The sequence below is a fragment of the Fistularia commersonii genome, chromosome 5, assembly GCF_037954325.1.
Source record: "Fistularia commersonii isolate RoL2024-O1a breed Wild chromosome 5, RoL_Fcom_v1.0, whole genome shotgun sequence".
Taxonomy (NCBI): domain Eukaryota; kingdom Metazoa; phylum Chordata; class Actinopteri; order Syngnathiformes; family Fistulariidae; genus Fistularia; species Fistularia commersonii.
This window is the reverse complement of record NC_141288.1, coordinates 5,297,501-5,320,000: the sequence shown is the minus strand read 5'-3', so window position 1 is coordinate 5,320,000 and position 22,500 is coordinate 5,297,501. Positions and strand designations below refer to the sequence as shown.

General features: G+C 41.5%; 1 protein-coding gene across 5 annotated transcripts in view; it reads left to right on the top strand.

The window, feature by feature from the left end:
- dgki (diacylglycerol kinase, iota) overlaps window positions 1-22,500 on the top strand; it is a 78,488-nt gene that overhangs the window by 39,281 nt on the left and 16,707 nt on the right. For 4 of the 5 annotated variants that reach the window (XM_086146594.1, XM_086146592.1, XM_086146593.1 and 1 more), the window contains exons 2-19: window positions 1,251-1,359; window positions 4,541-4,636; window positions 7,532-7,606; window positions 8,856-8,912; window positions 9,008-9,076; window positions 9,217-9,285; window positions 10,037-10,153; window positions 10,531-10,605; window positions 11,413-11,508; window positions 12,315-12,397; window positions 14,753-14,813; window positions 14,907-15,020; window positions 16,852-16,977; window positions 17,861-17,939; window positions 18,221-18,276; window positions 19,582-19,644; window positions 22,123-22,196; window positions 22,372-22,483. In XM_086146594.1, the coding sequence (XP_086002720.1) occupies window positions 1,251-1,359; window positions 4,541-4,636; window positions 7,532-7,606; window positions 8,856-8,912; window positions 9,008-9,076; window positions 9,217-9,285; window positions 10,037-10,153; window positions 10,531-10,605; window positions 11,413-11,508; window positions 12,315-12,397; window positions 14,753-14,813; window positions 14,907-15,020; window positions 16,852-16,977; window positions 17,861-17,939; window positions 18,221-18,276; window positions 19,582-19,644; window positions 22,123-22,196; window positions 22,372-22,483 (1,531 nt within the window). The remainder of the gene's footprint in view (window positions 1-1,250; window positions 1,360-4,540; window positions 4,637-7,531; window positions 7,607-8,855; window positions 8,913-9,007; window positions 9,077-9,216; window positions 9,286-10,036; window positions 10,154-10,530; window positions 10,606-11,412; window positions 11,509-12,314; window positions 12,398-14,752; window positions 14,814-14,906; window positions 15,021-16,851; window positions 16,978-17,860; window positions 17,940-18,220; window positions 18,277-19,581; window positions 19,645-22,122; window positions 22,197-22,371; window positions 22,484-22,500) is intronic. The other variant, XM_086146591.1, reaches the window with a different exon arrangement.

The window sequence follows — 22,500 nt, the reverse complement described above, 5'->3', positions numbered from 1 at the left end:
CGAATGGGGCGAGAGTCATGGAGTGCAGCGTGAGAGAGAGAGAAAAGCGCGGCGGGTGCTGACTCATCTTATGACTGAACAGATCTGTCCTCGTCTTCCACCCGTCGCCCCGAAGTGCTGCTGGCAGCCTCTTCCTCCAAGCTGTTCCCAGTCCTCCCTAGGCAGAATTTCTCTAGCTGAACCACCAGAACCCTCCCCTCCAACAGCACAAATTATTCATCAGCTCCCCCCCAAAATCTAGCGTTCACGAGAACGCGCCGCGTCGCGGGCAAAACTGTGATGCATGTTTTTTTTGTTTTTTTTTGTCCGGGAATCACAGATTGAGCCGTCGCAAAAGGTCGCGTTTTTTTGACGATAAAACGGGGATGAATCCACTTCGGCTATTTACGTTCGACCGATTCAATGGGGGATTTTTGGGGAATTGAAAAAAAAAAAAAAAAAAAAAAAAATCAATAACACAAAGATTTTAGATTTTTTTTTTTCCGGGAATCACAGATTGAGCCGTCGCAAAAGGTCGCGGTTTTTTGACGATAAAACGGGGATGAATCCACTTCGGCTATTTACGTTCGACCGATTCAATGGGGGATTTTTGGGGAATTGAAAAAAAAAAAAAAAAAAAAAAATGAATAACACAAAGATTTTAGATTTTTTTTTTTCCGGGAATCACAGATTGAGCCGTCGCAAAAGGTCGCGGTTTTTTGACGATAAAACGGGGATGAATCCACTTCGGCTATTTACGTTCGACCGATTCAATGGGGGATTTTTGGGGGATTGAAAAAAAAAAAAAAAAAAAAAAATCAATAACACAAAGATTTTAGATTTTTTTTTTCCGGGAATCACAGATTGAGCCGTCGCAAAAGGTCGCGGTTTTTTGACGATAAAACGGGGATGAATCCACTTCGGCTATTTACGTTCGACCGATTCAATGGGGGATTTTTGGGGAATTGAAAAAAAAAAAAAAAAAAAAAATGAATAACACAAAGATTTTAGATTTTTTTTTTTCCGGGAATCACAGATTAAGCCGTCGCAAAAGGTCGCGGTTTTTTGACGATAAAACGGGGATGAATCCACTTCGGCTATTTACGTTCGACCGATTCAATGGGGGATTTTTGGGAAATTGAAAAAAAAAAAAAAAAAAAAATCAATAACATAAAGATTTTAGAATCAAAATGTTTTGTGCATCTTCACGTTATTAGTGATGTGACTTCCTGTTTATGTGGTTTTTTTTTTTTGTTTGTTTTCTGAATCAGGAAAGCCATCTCACGGTCAGGCCTGCAGCACCTCGGCCCGCCGCAGTCCTCCCTACCGCCGCTGTCCAACGGTCCCAGCAAGGAGCTGCGCACGTGCGTGGACTGGACGGTCAGTCTTCCGTTTTCTTATTTTTTTAAGCCAGGCAGGTGGAAAAAAAACCTGCTCCGGGTGCAGGCATGATGAAAACAGTCGCCTCAGAAGACCTGGGTCACTGAATAACATTTGGATTTTTTCAGAGCAACAGCTTTTCTAGCAGACTGATATCATCAACCATATGTTCATGTGGAAAACCGAAAAGCAGCAATTTGCTTTTGAGGGCTTTTTTGAGGGGGGGTGGGGTTGGGTGTATGTCGTGAGGGACGAGCAAAGAAATATCACTTTTCTCTGTCGAGACTTTATGGGACGGGGCTCTTTTGGGGATTTACCTCAACAAACTTTTAAGGGATTTCGCTGCTGACGCAGCCCAAAGCGCTAAAGAGCCATTAGAAGAAAATCGCTTCGCGCCCGAGATGGCCCCGCATCAGAAAGAGCCAATGCAGCTTTGATTTTTTTTATTTATTTATTTATAATATATATATATATATATATATATATTTTTTTTTTACGCCCCGGAATTCGGTTTTGAAAAAACGCAATGCGCACAGGACGACATCTGCCTAGAGACAGATGGTCACATGTCGACAAAAGGGGACAAATCAATTCGTTGTCGGCGGCTCAGCAGACAGCTTAATTAGCTTTTTATTTCCACTTAAGAAATCTGACACCGCAGGAACAACCTCACCTTTCAAATATAATGCAGTTTTTTTGTTTTCAGTGGCTCGTTCTCTAATTTTCTGTGGACGATTAATTGATTATTAATTGTTTTCTTGCAATTTCTTACATTTTCAGCTCAGTTGTTGATAATTTGTTTTAGATATTGGCTTGTCAGAAAATTCCCAGTTGACTAATAGCAACGAATGTCCAAATGTGATCAGCAAGTGGAGCATACAATCAAGAAAAAAACTGATAATAAAGCAGGTGGTTGTATATAAAAAAAAAAAAAATAATATACCAGGGTGCTTTTAATCACAAAGTAATAGGAAGTAGGAAAAAAATGAAAGAATTAAACATTATAAAAAAAATAAATAAATAAATCCTCGCGCTTAAAATGAGACCTGGCAAATGTGCAGTTTGTCGAGGATCAAATTTGAAATTACTGGTTGGTGATAAAAAGGTTTTACATTAGCAAAACCAAAAGGCAGAACGCTGCACTTTCTTTTTTTCCCGTGAGAAAAAGGGGGATATCTCCAGAAGCCATTACGTTAAAAAAAAAAAAAGTGCACTGCCACGGTCATATTTTTTCAAACTCTCCAGTCCAACTGGTGATAGTTTAATGTGATCATTTTATTTATTTTTTTTATAAACATCGAAACTGTTGTTGTGCATTGCACCAGAGGGTTTCGGAGGCCGGCCACCTCTTAAGTTTTCATCTAATCTGATTGTGAACAAGCAGAAAATAACTGCCGCCATCCCGCCTTGTTTATAAAGGCTTTAACAGAAGAGCGGACCGCAGCTATTTTTATCTGATTTAATAAGTAAAGAATGTGACAAAGGGGCGCTTTTTTCTTTTTTTTTTTTTGTAAGTTTAGCATCATCAAAGAAAGGAACATTTTTAATTTGAAGGAGGAAACAAAAACAACGCTCGGTCGGTCACCGAGGCATGATTTTGACTGCTGTTGGAATAAATGGAATAAAGGCAAAAAAAAAAAAAATAAAAAAAAAAAAAATCACACAGCGAAAAATGTGTTTGGAAGGACGGCTACCTTTTTTTTTTTTTTTTTTTTTTTTTTCACCCCCCCCCCCCCCCATCAATAGTTCACTTGAAGGCTGCATCCATGATGAGAACGCGATGAGCCGGCTTGTTATCGGCGGAAGGCGTAAGACGACGAGCGGCTGTTGGTTCCACTTCTGAGACTCCCTTCCTGCCCCGTCTGCAGGGACACTTCCACTGCGTCACCGCTGGCCTTTAGCTCTCCACATGACGCGCACGCTCCCCAGCGCGCACATACGCTCACACACGCTCACACGCATTCTCATATAAAATCAATGCACATAATCACTCATCAATATTCACTAAGGGGTTGATTACACAGAGGATTTACGGTCAGTTTTAAGCGGCAAGGAGTCAGATGGTGTGCGGCCGCAGATTGGTAGGCGGCTTGTGTGTGTGTGTGTGTGTAGGAGTGACAGAGTAGACACGTGAGATGCGGGATGGAGATGTATGGAGCGATAGAGCGATGAATCATAGATCGACCAGAGTCACAGAGGCTGATTTGGCCTAAATTTAAGGTCCTGGGAGACTTTGGTCGATCCAATATAGAGAAACAGAGAGCGAGAAAGAGAGAGATTAGGAAAAGATTAGCAGCTTCGGCCTCCTCCGAGCTGCTCAGCTGCTCTCTGTCAGCCGGTTTTTGCAAGAAAAGCTGCAGCTGGAGACTTTCGTCAAACTATATTCGCAACAACTGCAGTTGATTTGTGCATCTACGCATGGACGTCTTTGTCGACGTGAGATTGACAACCCCTTTTTTAATGCTAGACAGAGCCTCAGAAGTGAACCGAAATAGCGAATAAATCGAGGGAATCTATGGAGAGAACAAGTGTTTTGCGAGTTAGTGATGCACATAAGGAAACGAAAAGGGTTTTACAAGATATTTGACCAAAACAAAACAAAAAAAAAAGTCAATTTTAGGTGATTTCGAGAAAAAAAATGGAGATCCCGTTGGGTTGCACTGCATTAGCCGAGCAACACAATAGTCAGCGCAGTTCTGGAACCCTGCTCTCCAAATCTGTAACCATGGATATGGAAACCTGGAGGTATTTATATCCAAAAAAGCCAAAGTAAAGACATTTTATATATTTTTGACTCGGGACTAGGAACCCCCAAGAAAGGTCCCTTCCAGGAATCTCAACAGACAACATCTCCTCAAAACCATACCTTTCTATCATACCAGCGCAACGTTAATGTCACATCCGGGTCTGCGCATTAGCATCCTTTTAGGATTGTGTTTATACCAGGATTGCAAGTCTTTAGTGTTATGATTAACATCCTGAATTAACATGCACCGTGAAATTACACACCTACTCAGCGGCAGCAATTATGTGCTTGACACACTTCTTGACCACTTTGCCTGCCCAGTGTTTGTATCAGTGCACATGGTGGCAGTATAATATGACAGGAGGTACGGGGAGAGGAAATTACCAAGTCATTATTTCCTGTGTGTGTGTGTGTGTGTGTGTGTGTTGGGTGCAGGAGAACGCGGTGAACGGGGATCACCTGTGGATGGAAACCAGCTGTTCGGGAGAACTTTGTTATCTGGGCGAAGACACCTGCCTTCTGAAGACCGCAGTGAGTGTGTGTGTGTGTGTGTGTGTGTGTGTGTGTACACGTTTGCGTATGTCTTTGTCAAAAAAAGAAAAAAAAAACCCACTAACCCAAGCTTACTGTTCTGTATATTTCCTGTGTATCTTGTATTTGCAAGTGTTATTTGCAGTCCCTATTGTAAGTCGCTTTGGATAAAAGTGTCTGCCAAATGTAATGTAATGTGTGTGTGTGTGTGTGTGTGTGTGTGTGTGTGTGTGTGTGTGTGTGTGTGTGTCGCCAAAGTACTTTCATGACAGCTCAATGTAGAGAACTGTCCCTTAATCCCCCCCCCTTAGTTATCAATTCACTTTTTAGTATTTATTGTTATTAATTATATTATTGTTTGTAATTTTTTTGGGGGGCGTTGAGACTTGAGGCTCATAAAGGATTATCTCATTCTGTCGTTTGGGATTTTGCCCGGTTTTCGGGGTTTTTCGTCAAGATCCCCTCCAGCGTAACCGTGGAAACCTCAGCTGTTCCTCAGCCAGGCATGCTAGTTAGTCTCTTAGTTTCAGCCAGCCGCTTAGTCAAAACGTCCCACCGAGGAAATCTTGTCCTGATTCTCAGACGTTTAAACCGACCGGCGTTGCAGTCAAGAGCCTCAGCTGGACCCAAACTTGCTCATCACTTTTTTCGCTGTTGATCAAAGGGGGAGGAGGGGATTAAGAGATTTATCGCCCAACGCAGGAATTGCTGCGAATCGCTTATTTTCACCGAACAAACGTCGCATCAATTGTCTCCGGACAAAGGAGACCTGTCGGAGGGAGGCGATTTGAAAAGCTCCTGGAGCAACAGGGTCGGTTGTTTGTTCACTATTACCACAGCTGATTGCAGCTATTTCCCTTTTTTTTTTGTTTACATTTGAAGGGGGGGTGCTGAAAACACACAGAATTCAATTCATCACGTCACTGTTTTTCATCCGCACTTTGGTATTTTAAGATCCACAAAAAAAAAAGGAATAACATTAGCGCAAAGTCCACGCGCTCGGCAGGTGCTCGGCTAGCGTTTTCAGCCCTCTTCTCTGAAACATTAAGTGTTATTTTCAACCAAATGCATCAAGTCTCACTCAGATGAAGAGTTTCTCCCGAGCAGGAGGAGGAAAGTGATTCAAGGCCTCTCCATCCAACAGCAGCAGGTGGAGGAAAGGGGGGGGATTGCGCGCCCTCCACCTGCTTCGGACATCCGCGGAAGTCACCGTTCGTCACAACATCCAAAGGAATGAACCGATCTGGCTCCATTAGTCATTACTTTAATGAGATAAACGCTCACCTCAGCGGAGTCTCCGGTGGAGAACTCGTGGGCGACGCGACAAGTGCGTTAATACCTGCGCTCGGAGAGACGCCGCCAATTTAGTCTCGGTCGTCGCACAGGAAAATGCGGAAGGAGGCTGCCGCACAGGCTTGGAGTCCAGGTCCATGGAAAAAAAATAATGAGGCTCTCGCTCTGAACTCTTCCCGCGCGTACGTGTGAACCGTCGACTCATGGACGACCTGGGAGGTCAGGCCGTTTTTTTTTTTTTTTTTTTTTTTTGCAACATTTGCAATTTTTTTTTTTAAACCCAAGAGTTCATTGGAGCTTTGTCATCTTCATAAATAAGACCAAAAAACAAAACGAAACAAAATCGCCCCTCCCTTCTGGCACAACCTGCCCCCACAACCTAAGAATTTATTAGCAGGAATTTAGATCCTCATTTCACAATTTTTTATTTTTTTTTTAATAGCCTGTGCCTGAATTCTTTCAAAAGTTTCACTTCCTTCTGACAACACGATGTCAAGAACTCATTCCGCTTATAAATAATGGATCCATGGAATACTGAAAAATGTAGAGGCTGCAAAAACAGATATGGAATCAGCCTGTCAAAACATGGACACAGGATAAACCAGCATGGAAACAACCACTGCTCACGTCACACACACACTCTATAATTACAATATATCCTTTTTTAATCCCCGTGGGGAAATTCGTTCTCTGCAATTAACCCATCATGGATGAACCATAAGCAGTAGGCTGCCATCCACCAGTTAGAAATCAGTGTTTTTATATATATATATATATATATACATATATAGTATATTTTATTGTATTTCTTATTCTCCTCCTTCTCCTCCTTCCTACTATTCTTCCTATTATCTATTATTGTTATATTTTACTTGAAACTCTGGACCAACAATTTCCTTCGGGATAGATAAAGTTGTTCTTACTCTTTTGCTGAATAACACTTTGACACACGAGGAGGAACCGGGAATCGAACCAGGAACGTTCGCTTCCAAACACAGTAGCTGTACCCCCTGCGTCACATTGATCTCTTTATACAATTTTGTGTGTATTTCTCACTAAAAACATCTTCAAAAACACACTTTAGGAACATCAGTTTAATATTTGACCGTCAACACAGTGTTCGTCCAATCAGGTGAAACCAGGAAGTGACACACCGACCGTAACTTTGTCATCTAGAAGTCAGAGTTGTGGCTTTGCACGGATTTTTGAGGTCACTGATCTTTATTATTCACATAGAAAACATGAAAGTAAAGGTCCATATGTTGTTTTATCCTATTTATCAGCTACAACATTTTTTAAAATTTAATGTCTATTCGTCTCAGTCTCATCAAAAAAAGCAAACAATTTCTTATCTCATTTTTTGGTGCTGTTTCTTTTTACAAGAATCACATCGGATAATTTCGCTCTGGCGAGGTGTCAACTCCGCTGCAGATGTTTTTGTGTGTGTGTGTGTGTGCATGCTTGAGTGTATTATTTCTGTGTAAATATGTGCTTTGTATCATCAATGAGAGTTCTTGCGCTGGATTTCTGAGTTTCCTGTAAATCTCAACCCCTCCCCTCCTCCATACTCCCCGTGCCCCCTTGTGTCTTTGCTCCTTTAAGAAGTCTGCGCCCAGGAGGAAATGTGCCGCCTGTAAGATCGTTGTGCACGCCAGCTGCATAGAACAGCTTGAGAAGGTATTTTCTGACGCTTTGATTCTAACTGCAAAGCTCTGGCCAAAGTGGAAAATTTAAAAAAAGAAAAAAAAAACCAAACAAACGTGGTGTGAATAAATGTTAGACTTTAATCCCTCACATGCAGCAAGAATGTCAGCGATGCCCTCACCAAACTCGGGACCTCGAAATATGTCCGGCAGTTTAAAATAGAAGCGTGCCAATTGTGCCTTAGAATCTGGAGATGTCATTTAATCCCGACGTATGAATGAAAAATCAATTCCAAAAAAAATCATGAAAAATAAAATGAAAAAAATTGAAATTGTTGAGTATAGAGGACAAAAACTACCATGGCCAAGCACACGCATGAAAAAATGATTGGAGTGATAGCCAAATTATTGTTATTAAATTCAGATAATTAAATAAAAAGTAATTAGAGACATCAATAAGCAGATGTAAAGTATCAAAATATTTAATGTCGTTTTTTTTTTTTCACTTGAATGTTTTTTTTTTCTTTTTTTTTTTTAACCCTACACACACACACACACACACACACACACACACATACGAAGTAAACTGATTAAATGTATTCAACACATTTGATTGTGTACCTTGTAATAAAAAGACCCCATTTTATTCTTGGGAGTTTATTCTGTAGTCACAGTAAAGCAATTTCAAATTCATTTAGATAATTAAATTAAAAAGTAATTATAGACATCAATAAGTAGATGTAAAGTATCAAAATATTTAATCTAGTTTTTTTTTTTCACTTGAATGTTTTTTTTTTTTTAGCCCTACACACACACACACACACACACACACACACACACACACACAAAATAATCTGATAAAATGTATTCAACACACTTAATTGTGTACTTTATTCTTTCTTGTAATAAAAAGACCCCATTTTATTCTTGGGAGTTTATTCTGTAGTCACAGTAAAGCAAATTTTAAATTCATCTTCACAGTGAACAGCCAGGTTTAGCCACATTACATCCACTGCCTGCTACCGTGGCGACAGAACCACAGACTCCCCGTATTGATGAGCTCCAGCGGGTGCAGGGCCGAACCCTCCATCTTTTTAACAGAAACATCATTTCACAGCCTTTAGAAAACAGTCGATTGATTGTCATTTCCTGATAAGTTGATGAAGCCGCTAACACCCTTGCAGTAAAGGTGCCAGGATTTAATCTCTCATGGTGGTGGAATCAATAACCTTTTGTAAAATTGTCATCACTCATTCCACGCCTCTGCGCCGCCTCCCCTGCAGATCAACTTCAGATGCAAGCCGACGTTCAGAGAGGGAGGGTCGAGGTGCCTCAGAGACGTGAGTGCATCGAGCGCCGAGCCGCTCCGCCCGTCAACGGCAAAAATAATCCTAACGCGTCCTCCGCCAACAACTCTCTCTCTCTGTCCCAACAGCAGAACCTACTCAGACACCACTGGGTCCACAGGCGGAGACAGGAGGGAAAGTGTCGGCAGTGCGGGAAGGCAAGGACAATCACACACACACACTTCCAGAATTATTGTTCACAATTCCTGAGTCCAGGTCAGCACTCTCGTTTGAGTTTTCACGACCCGAAAACAAATGTAATCTGAAATATCCACGCTTTTGCTTTACCGCTCCGCAGAGTTTTCAACAGAAGTTCTTTCACAGTAAAGAAATCATCGCCATCAGCTGCTCCTGGTGTAAACAGGCCGTGAGTAAACACGCCCTCCCAGCGCTAACATCGGCTAAAGTAAAAGTACGAGTGTGTGTGTGTGTGTGTGTTAGTGTGGAATGTCAAGATTCTCCCATTTGTCTCATTTAACACGCTCGGGCCATCATATCTCTCCAGAGAGCTTCCTCTTAGGAGGGGAAAAAATAGTGATGCAGTATTCCTTCTTAAAAGGTTTCACACTTGTTAATTGTACCTTTTTCAGCCGATGACTGACGGCTGGTTTCTGAAAAGTTTTTCATCATAGCAAAGTGCATCAGTTTTGCTCGTTTTATATTTGTGATCCACCGCTTGCATTTCTACCATAAAGGAAACAAGCGACCCGAATACTTGCGCTCAAAAGCTTGTAGGTTTTTGTGATTCTCACGCCATGCGTACGATGCGATGAGTTTAAGTTTAATATGTTTTGGCTGAAAGATTGGATTGGCTTTTGTTTACTAAAAAAAAAAGAAAAAAAAATTTGAGATTAAACGAGATTTACTATAATACGTGAAACTGTATATGTGTTACATAAATCAACATAATGTTATAATAAACATTAATAATAATGAATAATTATTTATTAATAATATATTAAAAAAATCCTCAGCTATGAAATGGTTAATTCCCTTTTTTTTTTCCTTTTTTTTCTCTTTTTTTTTTATAAATCATATCGAAATCCATGACAAATAATGTGCGGTTTTCTTTTGAAGTTGCCTGCGGGAGTAAGTAACGGCGGTGTTTGCGTTCGCAGTTCCACAACAAGGTGACGTGTTTCATGCTGCACCAGATCGAGGAGCCATGTTCACTCGGGGCGCACGCCGGCGTCATCGTACCTCCGTCCTGGATTATCAAAGTCAGGAAACCACAGGTGTATGCACACACACACACACACACACACACACACACACACATGATCTCCCTCCACCCAGCTGCATCACCAGTCCTCCCATGATCTGTCACTTTATGACGGTAACGAGAAACGACCGTTCAGACTAAATTTAGAAGCCTAAAAGACGGCGTGTGTCACAAACCGCGTGTGTGTGTGTGTGTTTTATGTGACGTGATACGAGCCGACACACATCCAACATATCCGAGAGGGGACTGTGTTCGTATCTCCAGGAGAGCATCACACACACACACACTTGCACTCGTGTCACTTGCTTCGTTGCATTTTTAATTAGCATCACAAGGAACACGGCGGCGTTGAACTGACCTCTGACCTCTGACCTCTGTCTGTGAACCCAGAGCTCGCTGAAGAACTCAGCCAGGAGAAAAAAACGGACCTCCTTCAAACGGAGGACGAGCAAGAAGGGAACAGACGTAAGTGTCAAAAGTAGCAGAGGCGAGGGAAGTGCTCAATATCACGTTTTGGCTATCATAAGTATTTATACGTCTGAAATTTACGATTTCTCGGGTCGAAACTCGCCCATGAGTCGGCGGTTGTGAAAACGGACAGCAGGCCAATCGGTGTAACCGTCACCCGGCTACATCGGGAAGCCGATCACCTTCCACAACAAAACGTTTTCTTAAGCGTCGACGTCCCTGCGGTTAAAGGTCTCCGCTCCTAAATAGTCAACACGCCACGCCTCCTGTTATTAATGTCAGATTTGCTGACTTGAAAAATGTTTCTTTTTCTGTAGACTGAAGAATTGGGTACGTGGTAAAATACATAATTTTTGTATTCTGTCTAAACTGTATATAGTCTCTGTATATTCGTATCCATTTTCTTCTTCATTTGCATATTCTTTCTATTACTTTTTGCATGGACAAAGTCTATCTTTTCTCATATTATTTGATCTCATCTTACAGTCTTCACCAACAAACAGGAAAGAAAAAAACGGCCTCCCTTGTGCATCAGGCTTTTCGCAGATGCCAAAAAAAAACAAAAAAACAGCTATGAATTAAAATTGCATGGAAAAAGAAATCTCACTTTTTCTCTCAGGAATTTTGATAAAAAATAGCTAAGAAAAAAGAAAATCCACTAAAAGTCTTGACTTATCTTTCAGACGTTTTCATAGATAACTCCAACAAGAATTCCAAATGTTTATCCTTACTTTTCTGTGCATACACACACACAAAATAATTGTTCTTTCCCTGACTGTGTTTTTTTTTTTTTCCCCCCTCCAGGAGTCCAAATGGCGGCCATTCATGCTCAAGCCTCTGCCCTCTCCCCTCATGAAGCCCATCTTAGTTTTTGTCAATCCCAAGAGCGGCGGCAACCAGGTCAGCATAAAACACATCCTCGTCACGTGACTCCGCGGCCTCGTCTGAACCGCAGATGCATCGGCAGGGACTCCAGGCAGCGCAATTTATATTCACCCCGCGTTTGCAGACAGCGGAGAATCGCGTCGAACGGCTGTTTATTGTGCTTCGTCGCATAGCTGGGGCCGGGATGAAGACTTCTGACTGAAAATTAGATAAAAATACAATTTTTTACCGTTCAGGGTTCTTGATATTCGGTGGTTGTCTCGGCTTTCGCATGCAGGAAAATCCAATCAGTGTGCTAATAATCATTAAACATCAAGCAAAAAAATAAAAATAACCAATGAAATTCCCCGCAATAGTAAACGAGAAGTAGATCCCATTGAGATTTTGAAATGGACGCGATTATTTCTTCCCGGGTCGCCCCGGTAACGAAGTGACTTCCGGCGCCTCTGTGCGTCTTGCCGGTGTTTGAAATAAGCCCCGAGAATCCGTTCAAACCCGTTATTCCAACCCGCCGGCGTCCAATGGCGAAGTTGGTCCAGGCAGGATTAGCTTTATCAGATAAGCCGAGTTTTCACGGGCAATTATTTTGGAGCATTTTCTTTCTTTTCCTCCATATTGTGGTTAGAAAAAAAAAAAAATTACCGACTTTTGTCAAAACATATGATTCCATCGATCACAAACGCTACCAACCGCTCTCGTCATAGCAACCCGGAGCCGACACGGATAAATTGGAGCCCTTTTTTTTTTTTAGAAAACCATAAGTAGTTTGACAAAACTTCCCTCTTTTAAATGAAGTTGAAGGGAAACGGTTCTCTCCACAGGGCGCCAAGGTGCTGCAGATGTTCATGTGGATCCTGAACCCACGGCAGGTCTTTGACCTGTCACAGGGCGGACTCCGAGAGGCGTAAGTACCCTCGAGTTTTGTTTTTTTTCTCCCCACTTCCTCTCTGGCCTCTCTGGCCGGATCAGTAAAGTCAGCTTTTTTGTAAATTTCTCATGAAGAGGAATCGAGAAGATATTTCTCACAGTGATAGAATAGAAATGCATAAATACAAAGACTAGACATTTCCCAACAGAGTAAGCAATAAAGCGCACAACAGATAAGAACACTTACTGATACTAAAAGTGGAAAAAAAAAAAAAATCTCAATATATTTAATAGTATACAGGACTGTCTCAGAAAATTAGAATATTGTGATAAAGTGCTTTATCTTCTGTGCTGCAATTACAAAAACAAAAATGTCATACATTCTGGATTCATTACAAATCGACTGAAAGGTTGCGAGCCTTTTATTATTTTAATATTGCTGATTATTATGGCTTACATCTTAAGGAAACTCAAAAATCCTATCTCATTAATTAGAATATCATGGAAAAAGTAATTTTTGTTTTTTAATTGCATTACAGAAGATGAAGAACTTTACCACAATATTCTAATTTTCTGAGACAGTCGTGTACTATGTAATGTATATGTAGAACAGCTAGTTTTACACAGGAGAGATTTCAAGAGAACCAAATTGGAATGAAAAACCATTTTATTGGTCATTCGGACAAAATGTCAAACACATCTGCACATAATGTTGTGCAAGAGGTGAAGGAGCAGGTAGCAACAAACTGTTAGACACCCTCAACTTTAACGCAGAGTCATTTCACTGCTTTTTTATTATTATTATTATTATTATTATTATTATTATTATTATTATTATTATCATTACACACTGGGATCACATCTGTGATCCAACAGTGACACTGGAGTTTATTTCTAACTTACCGAGACCCCTCACAAAAACAGAATACAGTGATCCCTCGCTATAACGCGGTTTACTTTTCACGGTTTCGCTACCTCACGGATTTGCATCGTGCATTGTGTTCTGCGTTCTGATTGGCTAAAATGTCACTCCGCTTCTTCTCTACCTGTACGTCAATAACGTTGCAGTTTGATATGTACATGTACGTAAAACAGCTCGCCAAATTTACATTACATACGTGCAAATTCTCTTGCAATTTTCTCTAAAACCCATAATGTTGACAAAACGCTCTGGACCGACAAAAGCACCTGCAGCAGGGCCTAAAAGGCAGCGGAAGATGCTATCTATTGCAGATAAAGTTAAACTTCTGGACATGCTAAGGGAAGGTAAAAGCTATGCGGCTGTAGGTCGGCATTACGGACTTAATGAATCTTCCGTTCGTTCGTTCCATAAAGAAGGAAGAAAAAAAAAATGAGGACGACAGCAGCAATAAGTTTTAACAAGGATGCAAAAAGGGTTGCATCTGTCTGCAATTTGTTGAAAAAAAAGCACAGTACTTTAATTTGTGAAACAAATGATTGAGCCTGTAAAATCGTTGTTCTTTCTTTTCAATATATAATAGAGTATTTAATCTTATAATAATTGTAAAAAAAAACTAAAGGTTTCTACTTCACGGTTTTTGCCTATCGGGCTCTTTTTGGAACGTAAACCCTGCGAAAAACAAGGGTATACTGTACATTGAAAGGAGGGTAAAACGAACCGGAAAATGCCCCTGATGCCACCCATACGTCTAAATACTTTGAAAAGATTTGGAAAAGACATGTAAAGAATAGTTTTTAGAGTTTTAAGTCTCAGACAGAGCTTTTACAAAGACTGTGGATTTTACATCAATAGACTTTGAAAAGATTTGGAGAAGACCCGCGGAGACAACTGTATTCTTTATATTCTATATTTTTATTATGTTCTAAATATTCTATATTTTTCCGACCGTGCAATGTTTTCACCCGGTATTTACAGAGCCTTCGCTATTTCAATCCATCGATTTTCCTTCTCCACTCGGCCGTTATACATTTGGAGAGTTGACATACAAGTCCAGCCCCCCAAGGCTCCACCGTCCGCCCCTCTTTCTGGACGCCCCATAACCATACCGCCATCAAATACCGGCTCTTCTTCCGGTACAACTCTGGTGATTGATTATCCATCAGGTTTCCTTTCTCCGGTTTTCTTGGTCTATTAGTTGTTAATTGTGTTACATCGCTGTACGGATTTGCGTTAATGTCATAAACCCGAGACTGGGAACAGACTGCTCTAAGACCGTAAGAATCCCAGGTTACACTTAGAGATCCAAAGACTCCAGTAAGACTCTCAAGATTCCCTTCCGGCTTTCAGTTTGAAGTCTAAGACTGCGAAAATCGTAAAGGGGAAAGCCCCGGCATTGGTGGCGCCGAATTCCAAGCGGTTCAAATTGTACCAGTTGACCCCACATGCTTTGTCCTCTCCACTGGCCGACAGGCTGGAGTTGTACAGGAAAGTGCCAAACCTGCGTATCCTGGCCTGCGGAGGAGACGGGACGGTGAGACCTTACTCTATCCCTTCCCCGTGTCCATCCCATCATGTTCCACGTCTGTGCGGCCTGGATATTCGGTACGTGCGTGTCCGTCCGTAGGTGGGATGGATCCTGTCCACTCTGGACGAGCTACAGATGAACCCCCAACCTCCTGTTGCCGTCCTTCCTCTGGGAACAGGAAATGACCTCGCCAGGACGCTCAACTGGGGCGGGGTGAGTTCCCATCACCTTGACTTTTTTGTTTTCGATACACGTCCAGATCTCTGCCTCTCGGCCCTGTCGGCACATACCACTTCGAGCTTTTCAACATCGGCAGTTCTTTTTTTTTTTCGTGATTCGGTGCAGACGCGATGCGAAACGCGTCCGCGTTCGGACACGCGTCCAAAACAAACGCATCCATCCCTTGACACCTTCGGGAGCCGCGAAAAACATCTCACCCACATTCCAGGAAGTTTACCCGAGCGGTCTTCCTGTGTATCTCATCCTCTCGAACCCTGACATCTAACCATTGTCTGACCTCTCCGGAGCGCAGCTCCTCCCCATCTGACCGAAAGCAGCGTTTTCATTCGCAATGAAACCTTCAAACTCGTCCCGTTTCTTTTCTTGACGGATTTCTCTTAATATTTAGAGCAATTAAAATTTCACCTGACTTCGGCCAACCGCACTCACGATAACAGTCAAGGGATTTTTTTTTTTTTTTTTTTTTTTTTTGCAGTTTGACTGTCTCGTCACATCTTTTAATCTGGCTCGGCGAAATAAAGCGCCCCGAGTGCTCAGCCAATCAGAAAACCCCCCCCAACTCCAAACTTCGCAAACGCTGGAAAGTATGACTCCTGACACGAGTGCCTGTTTCTCAGCTCTGCTGGATAAAAATCAAAACAAAAACACAATTTTTTTTTTTTACATGTTCTGTGTTTTCAACAGGACCCTTTGCGCTTTTAAAGGCGAGTGTTGGGAATCTGCGATTTTTTTTTTTTTTTTTTTGGACATGCATCACACATACATACACACACCCACGCACACGTGCACACACGTTACACAATCGCATCGCAACCTTCGCTAGCACCCACGTTCTTCCATTAGGCCTTTCTTTATCTCAGTTATGTGGGCCCGCCGCGACAATAATACGTCTAATATCTTCTCCGAGTGAGTCAGTCGGGCTCAAAAAAACCCTTTTTTGACTCATTTAAAACATTTTTTTTTTTCGCTAATAGAACTTTTGTTATTAATCACGGGTCTGCATCGTCCTCTGAGGCGCTTTGTCAGACACGACGAGACAAAACTCGATTTTAGAAATGTCGAGAGTTACGTTTCAAAGGGCTCGCAGGCTCGTCTCACAGCAATCTCCGGTTAAAAAAAAAAAAGAGGTTCTTTTTTTCACTAAAACAGCGTATTTCTTAAAACATCGCCGTTTGCTCACTGCGTTCACGCACGGTAGTAAGCCATGATGTACGAATAAACCCCCCCCGAATGTTTTATTCAAAACTGGAAAATCTCCCTCGTCTCAAGGCTCCCGCGCCTCTCGATATTCTTTTTTTTTTTTCTTCTCCTTTCACCTCGCTCTCGTCTCTTGCCGACACTCATTTGTGCCGCTTCCTGCCGCAGCGACACCACCCCCCCCGCCCTCTCTGCGTGAGCGCCAGTGTCCCTGTGAATCTGTGTGTGTGTGTGTGTGTGTGTGTGCATAAGAGTGTATAAGGGAGACAGAGAGGAGGCCATAAGCGCTACTATCATCAGATTGTTATCTTCCCCCCCCTCCTGTGTGTCTACTCTGACTGCTGTGGAGGAAAAGAAAAATTAAAAGCAGAGAAAAGAAATGGATTGCATGCAAAAAAAAATAAAAGTGACGAAGGAAAGACAGCAGAAGGGAGCGTGCGATTTGTTGTTTAGAAAATCAAGTACGAAAGATACCAGATCCCACTTTTAGAGTCAGTTATTGCTGTTAAACTTGCTAATCGATAAGCCGTTTCATTTTTACTTCGTGATTCGAGGACGTAAGTTCGACCGGGACTCTTAGCTCCGCGTTTTGATCCGCCCGGCGCAGGGATACACCGACGAGCCGGTGTCCAAGGTGCTGTGTCACGTGGAGGACGGCTCGGTGGTGCAGCTGGACAGATGGAACCTCCTGGTGGAGAAGAGCGCCGTTCAGTCGGAGGACGGGACGCAGAAGGTCAGAAGACGACGAAGGCTGGGATTCAGTTTTTCTCCTTTCTGTCTAAATCGCATGAAATTTCAGAATTTGGCAGCAGCGCTTATTTAGTCATATAAGCACAACTCACTTGTTTATCCCTGGTGGGGTAATTGGCTACAGGACTGTTAAAAACAGCAATCACACGATATGAAATGTGCACGAGAAGGCGTCAAATGCGGCATATAAATAATGAAAAAAAAAGAGTTTTTTTCTTTAATTTAAAACCAAGGTATAGTGCCATCTGGCTGCAGCTAAGGAGGCAAAAAGAAAAATGCCACAGTGGCATGTTTACATGTCTTACACTGAACCTAAAATGCAGCTGCGATGACCTTGGGCGGGGTAAATAAAAAAATGAAATTAAAAAAAAAAACACGCCAGAGGTGGGGGCGGGGGGGCAGACGCGGCTGCTAAAAAGCACGTAGCACTCGCAAAATGAGATAAAGCGTCACTCGAAATCTAAGACGGACAAAGACAAATTCCCGCCCGCGCGATTTAGCTGCGACAGATTGTCGGACCACTGTGACGGTGATTTTCACCGGCGTCCTGAGACAGCTCAGAACGTCAAACATCAGAAATCAGATCCACGCTGGTAAATAAACCGTGGCGAGACACGTGGCCGCAGTCTCGAATCCCCCAAAGCCATTCGACAAGAGAAAAAAGAAGCGTCTACCACAGCAGGAAGTCGAAACTTCTCACCGAAACCTCCAGCGCGTCACCGTTGTCGTACGTCCATCCGCACGCACGTGTGTGTATGAAAGTATAACTGTTAACGTGAAACTCTGAAAATGAACCTCCGTCCTGCAGGGATTCTATTAAAAAAAAATAATAATAATAATCTATCCCACTCCTGCTGTGTCCTCAGCTGCCCCTGAACGTTTTCAACAACTACTTCAGCCTGGGCTTCGACGCTCACGTCACCCTGGAGTTCCATGAGTCCAGAGGTCAGTGGGGCCCTCTTTAGTGTCTTTTCCGGCTATTATAGTATCGTATTCCACCAGGTATTTGCGTTATTTATATTCCATTAAGTTCCTCTCGTTTCTGGCGAAAACGCATTCAGCCTCGCGGCGGTAAAAGAAAAAGGCCCCCGCCGAACAAAGGGGAATTGTCGAAAAGGCACAGGTTCATCAGTCACCATTTATGAGTTAGAACATTTTAAAGTCCTTTATTATTAATTTTTACAAGGTGTTTAATGTCTTCCCTCCCCCTGTTTGTCTCTTTCCAGAGGCCAACCCTGAGAAGTTCAACAGCCGCTTCCGCAACAAGATGTTCTATGCAGGAGTGAGTCCTTCACCTCACTCCATGCACACACACACACACACACACACACACACAGAGTCCCGCACCTTGAAATCCTCACTCATCCTCGGTTAAATCTGTCTCTTTAAAAAAGACACACACACATATTTTACACAACGGGAGGCCGAGGACGAAGTGAGAAGGAAATGAGGGAGGCAGAGGGAGTAACATGATTACATAACATCGACGAAGCAAATGATCTGATGCTGAAAAAAAAAAAGTGATCTAAAGAATATCAATAATCCCATTTTATCTCTATCACGTCATGTCAACAATGTCATAAAATTCAAAATTATTAACCAAACACATTTTTGGCAGTACATGGCATGGTAGGTAAGTCCAAAAACATGAAGTGATCACAGCTGATAACTTTATCCAACTTTTAATTTTTATTTTTACTGTCTAAAAAAATGTCACACTTTGACTCACAAGACAAAACACCGACCAAAAGCTGCAGCAAACAGATACAGTTTACAGATTTAGTATGAAAACTTTAATGACTTCAGGAAAATGGACATTTAGGTTATATATCATATTACTATCTTTAAAAGCTAACAAAATCTGTATTTTGTATTCAATATTAAACAAAGATGCAGGAGATGTCAGAAAATCTGGACTCATATAGAACTTTGAAAGTGCTTCAGTGTTATTAAATTATTAATATATAAATATTAAAATATTAATTATAAATTAAATATTATAATAAGTATCATTATCATTATTATAATTATTATATATCCGCATCATTGCATTGAAAAATGGCAGAAACCACACCCAGGATGGAAGAAAGAAGGAAGGCATTAAGGAAGGGCGTTCGGAGGAAGAAAAGATATTCAGATTTATTAAAGTTAACAATCTAGTAATATTAATTGAAGTAATAACTATATTGAAAAGCAAGCGAAAAAAAACAACTTTTTTTCTCGATATTGAACATAGGTGTCGAATCAGAAAATCGGGACTCTCAGGATGTAGTTTGAAAGTGCTATATTATTATTATTATTATTATTATTATTATTGAGTGGTTTTCAATGTGCTTTTTCCAATGAGATTTAAGTGGGTTTGAATTTTTTTATTTTATTTTTTTCAAAAAAGCAGCGCAAGGTGGGAGATGGAAGGAAGGCGTTCAGGGCGGGAGTTCAGAGGAAGAACGCATCTCTTTTGAATCAACAAAATGTAATGGACTGTAATTCTGTTTGATCGGGTTCTTTCTGTGTGTGTGTGTGTGTGTGTGTGTGTGTGTGTGTGTGTGTGGGTGTGTGTGTGTGTGTGTGTATCATGCACGTGCAGGCCGCCTTCTCAGATTTCCTCCAGAGGAGCTCGAGGGATTTGTCGAAGCACGTCAGAGTGGTGGTGAGTGTTAACACACACACACACACACACACACACACACACACACACACTCTACCTCTCTCCCTCCCTCTCACCTTCTGTATCGTTTTCCATGTTGACACGTCTGGGCTGCAGGTCGGCCCTGTTGATTAAGAAGGCTGCCTCTCAACCCCCCCCCTCCATCACACACACACACACACACACGCACACACGCACGCGCGCACACACAGCGTCTACAGGTCATTCCTGCCTCTGAGATCAGCCGTCACATTGTCATAACTTTACCAACATCGTAGCTTCAAATTTAAAGAGCTTAATATTCATGTTGTGATGTTGCTCCTGATAAAAACACAGTTTCCGCTCAAACGGGAAAAACACCCCATCAAAACAAACTGGCTGCGTCTCCTGCATTTTGAGGAATGTTTTAATTACTTTTTTTTTTTTCTTATTCCCCCAAGTGCCTCTGAGTCTTCAGTTCATGACCTTCAGTAGGTTTAAGCTTTAATACCTGGCATTTCCTCTGCAATTTTCTCATAATTGACACACTTTATTTGCAAGTGGTTGAATATTTTCTGGCGTTTTTTTTTTTTAATTTTTATTTCTCTCTGATTTCAACGATTCTTACTTCAATTATTATTTGCAATAAGTGTAAGTTTACTCGTATTTCCCCTTGGTCAATTATTATCTGTATTAATATACAGATAATTATATTTATATATATCATCGCCTTCTTAAAATAATCCCCGACTCATTATTTCAAGTTTTTCAGCAAACAAAAAACTGAGCCATATGTTGAGTAAGTTGTTAATTTTGGTGAAAAAAAAAAAAAATCAGCGTTGTCAAAAAATGACTTGGGGAATTATTTGAAGGTCACAACATAGGAAAAATATTTTAAAAATCAACAAATAAGCCATTAAGATAAGAATTGTCAAACTTAAAGAAGACAATTAAACAATATCTGATTTCATACAAAGTAATAACTGCGGAATCGCAATATTTGATCTTTAACCCAATTCAAGATCCTAGTTTTACTTTCTGGACTTTTAGGCTGCCGATCACATCGGACAAAGCACTCGTCATCTCCGCAGCTATCGTCCAATCCCATTCAAAGAGGAAAAAAAAAAGAGAGAGCGAGAAAACTCTAAACCGACCTCTCAGTGATAAATAATCCCCCGGCTCAGGACGTAAATCTTTAAAAACGTGTCATGAATTCATGCTTTGATTTTTAAAAAGGATTAGCGATTTTCTGAAACAGCTGGGCACATTACTCAGCCCGGCGGTAAGCAGCGCGTTTGTCCGCCGCTATTTATAGCCGCTGATTTAGTGCTCGAGCGAGTATTGATGGCAGCCGGACCGAGTGTGTGGGACGGCGTCCAAAGGAGCCGCGGCCGCCGCACTCATCATCATCATCAGCATCACCAGCACAACAATGCGCCTAAATGATGGCTTTTATTCATTTAATTATCCTTTTTTTTTTTTTTTTAACACCACTCGGGCTCAGCGAAGGACTTTAAATGTCTCGCTACGCCGAAAACAAAAACGCTCACGGCCGTCCGTCCCGGAAAAGACGCCGTTTGCGTTCGGAAACGTTGATGGTAAATCTAAGATATGATAAGATCGACTTTATTGATCCCAGGATTGGAAATTCTTCTACTTCTGTGCCGGGGCAGCGGGCTCAAAACAGCTGGCGCTAACAGACCCAAGAAGCTCATCAAGAGAGCTGGATATATAATTTTTCCATATACATTTTCATAACCATGCAATATTTCATAACAGCTACATGTACAATATTTTTTTATACTGTTGGTCACTCCTTATCTTTCACTTGGTACTTAAGACACTTTATAGTTTATTTATATTTCTTATTCTTATTCTTCCTTTTTTTTTTTTTTTTTAACTGTTTATACAATTTTCTACTATTATTTTTTATTGATATAGTTTTCTTGTAACTATGGCACAACAATTTCCTTCGGGATAAATAAAGTTGTTCTTATTCTTATTTTTAAATTCAGTTGTCACAGTAGCATTACAAGGTGGAAAAGTGCGCAAATAGTAATAATACACAAATAAGGGATATAGATAAAAATAAACAAAGACTATATTCACATAATAGAATACAAAAATATAAAATAAATGCCTTGTGCAGGGAAAAGCATACCATAAATACATCAAATAGAAATAGCAGGTGTACAGTTGGAGATGTGGGTAGTAAACATGAAATGATACTAATTAAAATGTCCTGGAGAATGTATAAATATGAATATTGAACAGATGAGAGTAGTAAGCAGAGATGGAGGTAGTGCAAAAAAATATTTTACAGACGTCAACACACCTCCCACTTCTAAACACCTCTTCTCTAGTTGCAGAAAACAGATAAAATGAAGTATCCCCGTCGTGCTACCGGTTTATACCGGTAAAATTTCAATACAATGGAGGGGGGAGTCGAGGACCGAGTAGAGCGCGTACCATATTCACCGTGGCTTTGTCCGTCTCTCCCAGTGCGACGGCACGGATCTGACTCAGAAGATCCAGGAGCTGAAGTTCCAGTGCATCGTGTTTCTGAACATCCCCAGGTAGGCCGCCCCCACAGAACATCCCATCTGTCGAAAAAAAGGCAGAAACCCTCTTGCCCAGAAAATAACATGGGGGCAGATTTGTTTATAAGCGTTAATCTAGCTTTAATGGAGGCTCGAGTACCTTTTTACGCAGATTCTGCTCTTTTAAACAACTTCTCTGTGTCGCGTGCAGGTACTGTGCTGGCACCATGCCGTGGGGAAACACCGGGGACCACCGGGATTTTGAACCGCAGCGCCACGACGACGGCTGCATCGAGGTGATAGGCTTCACCATGGCCTCGCTGGTGAGAGACGGGAGGGA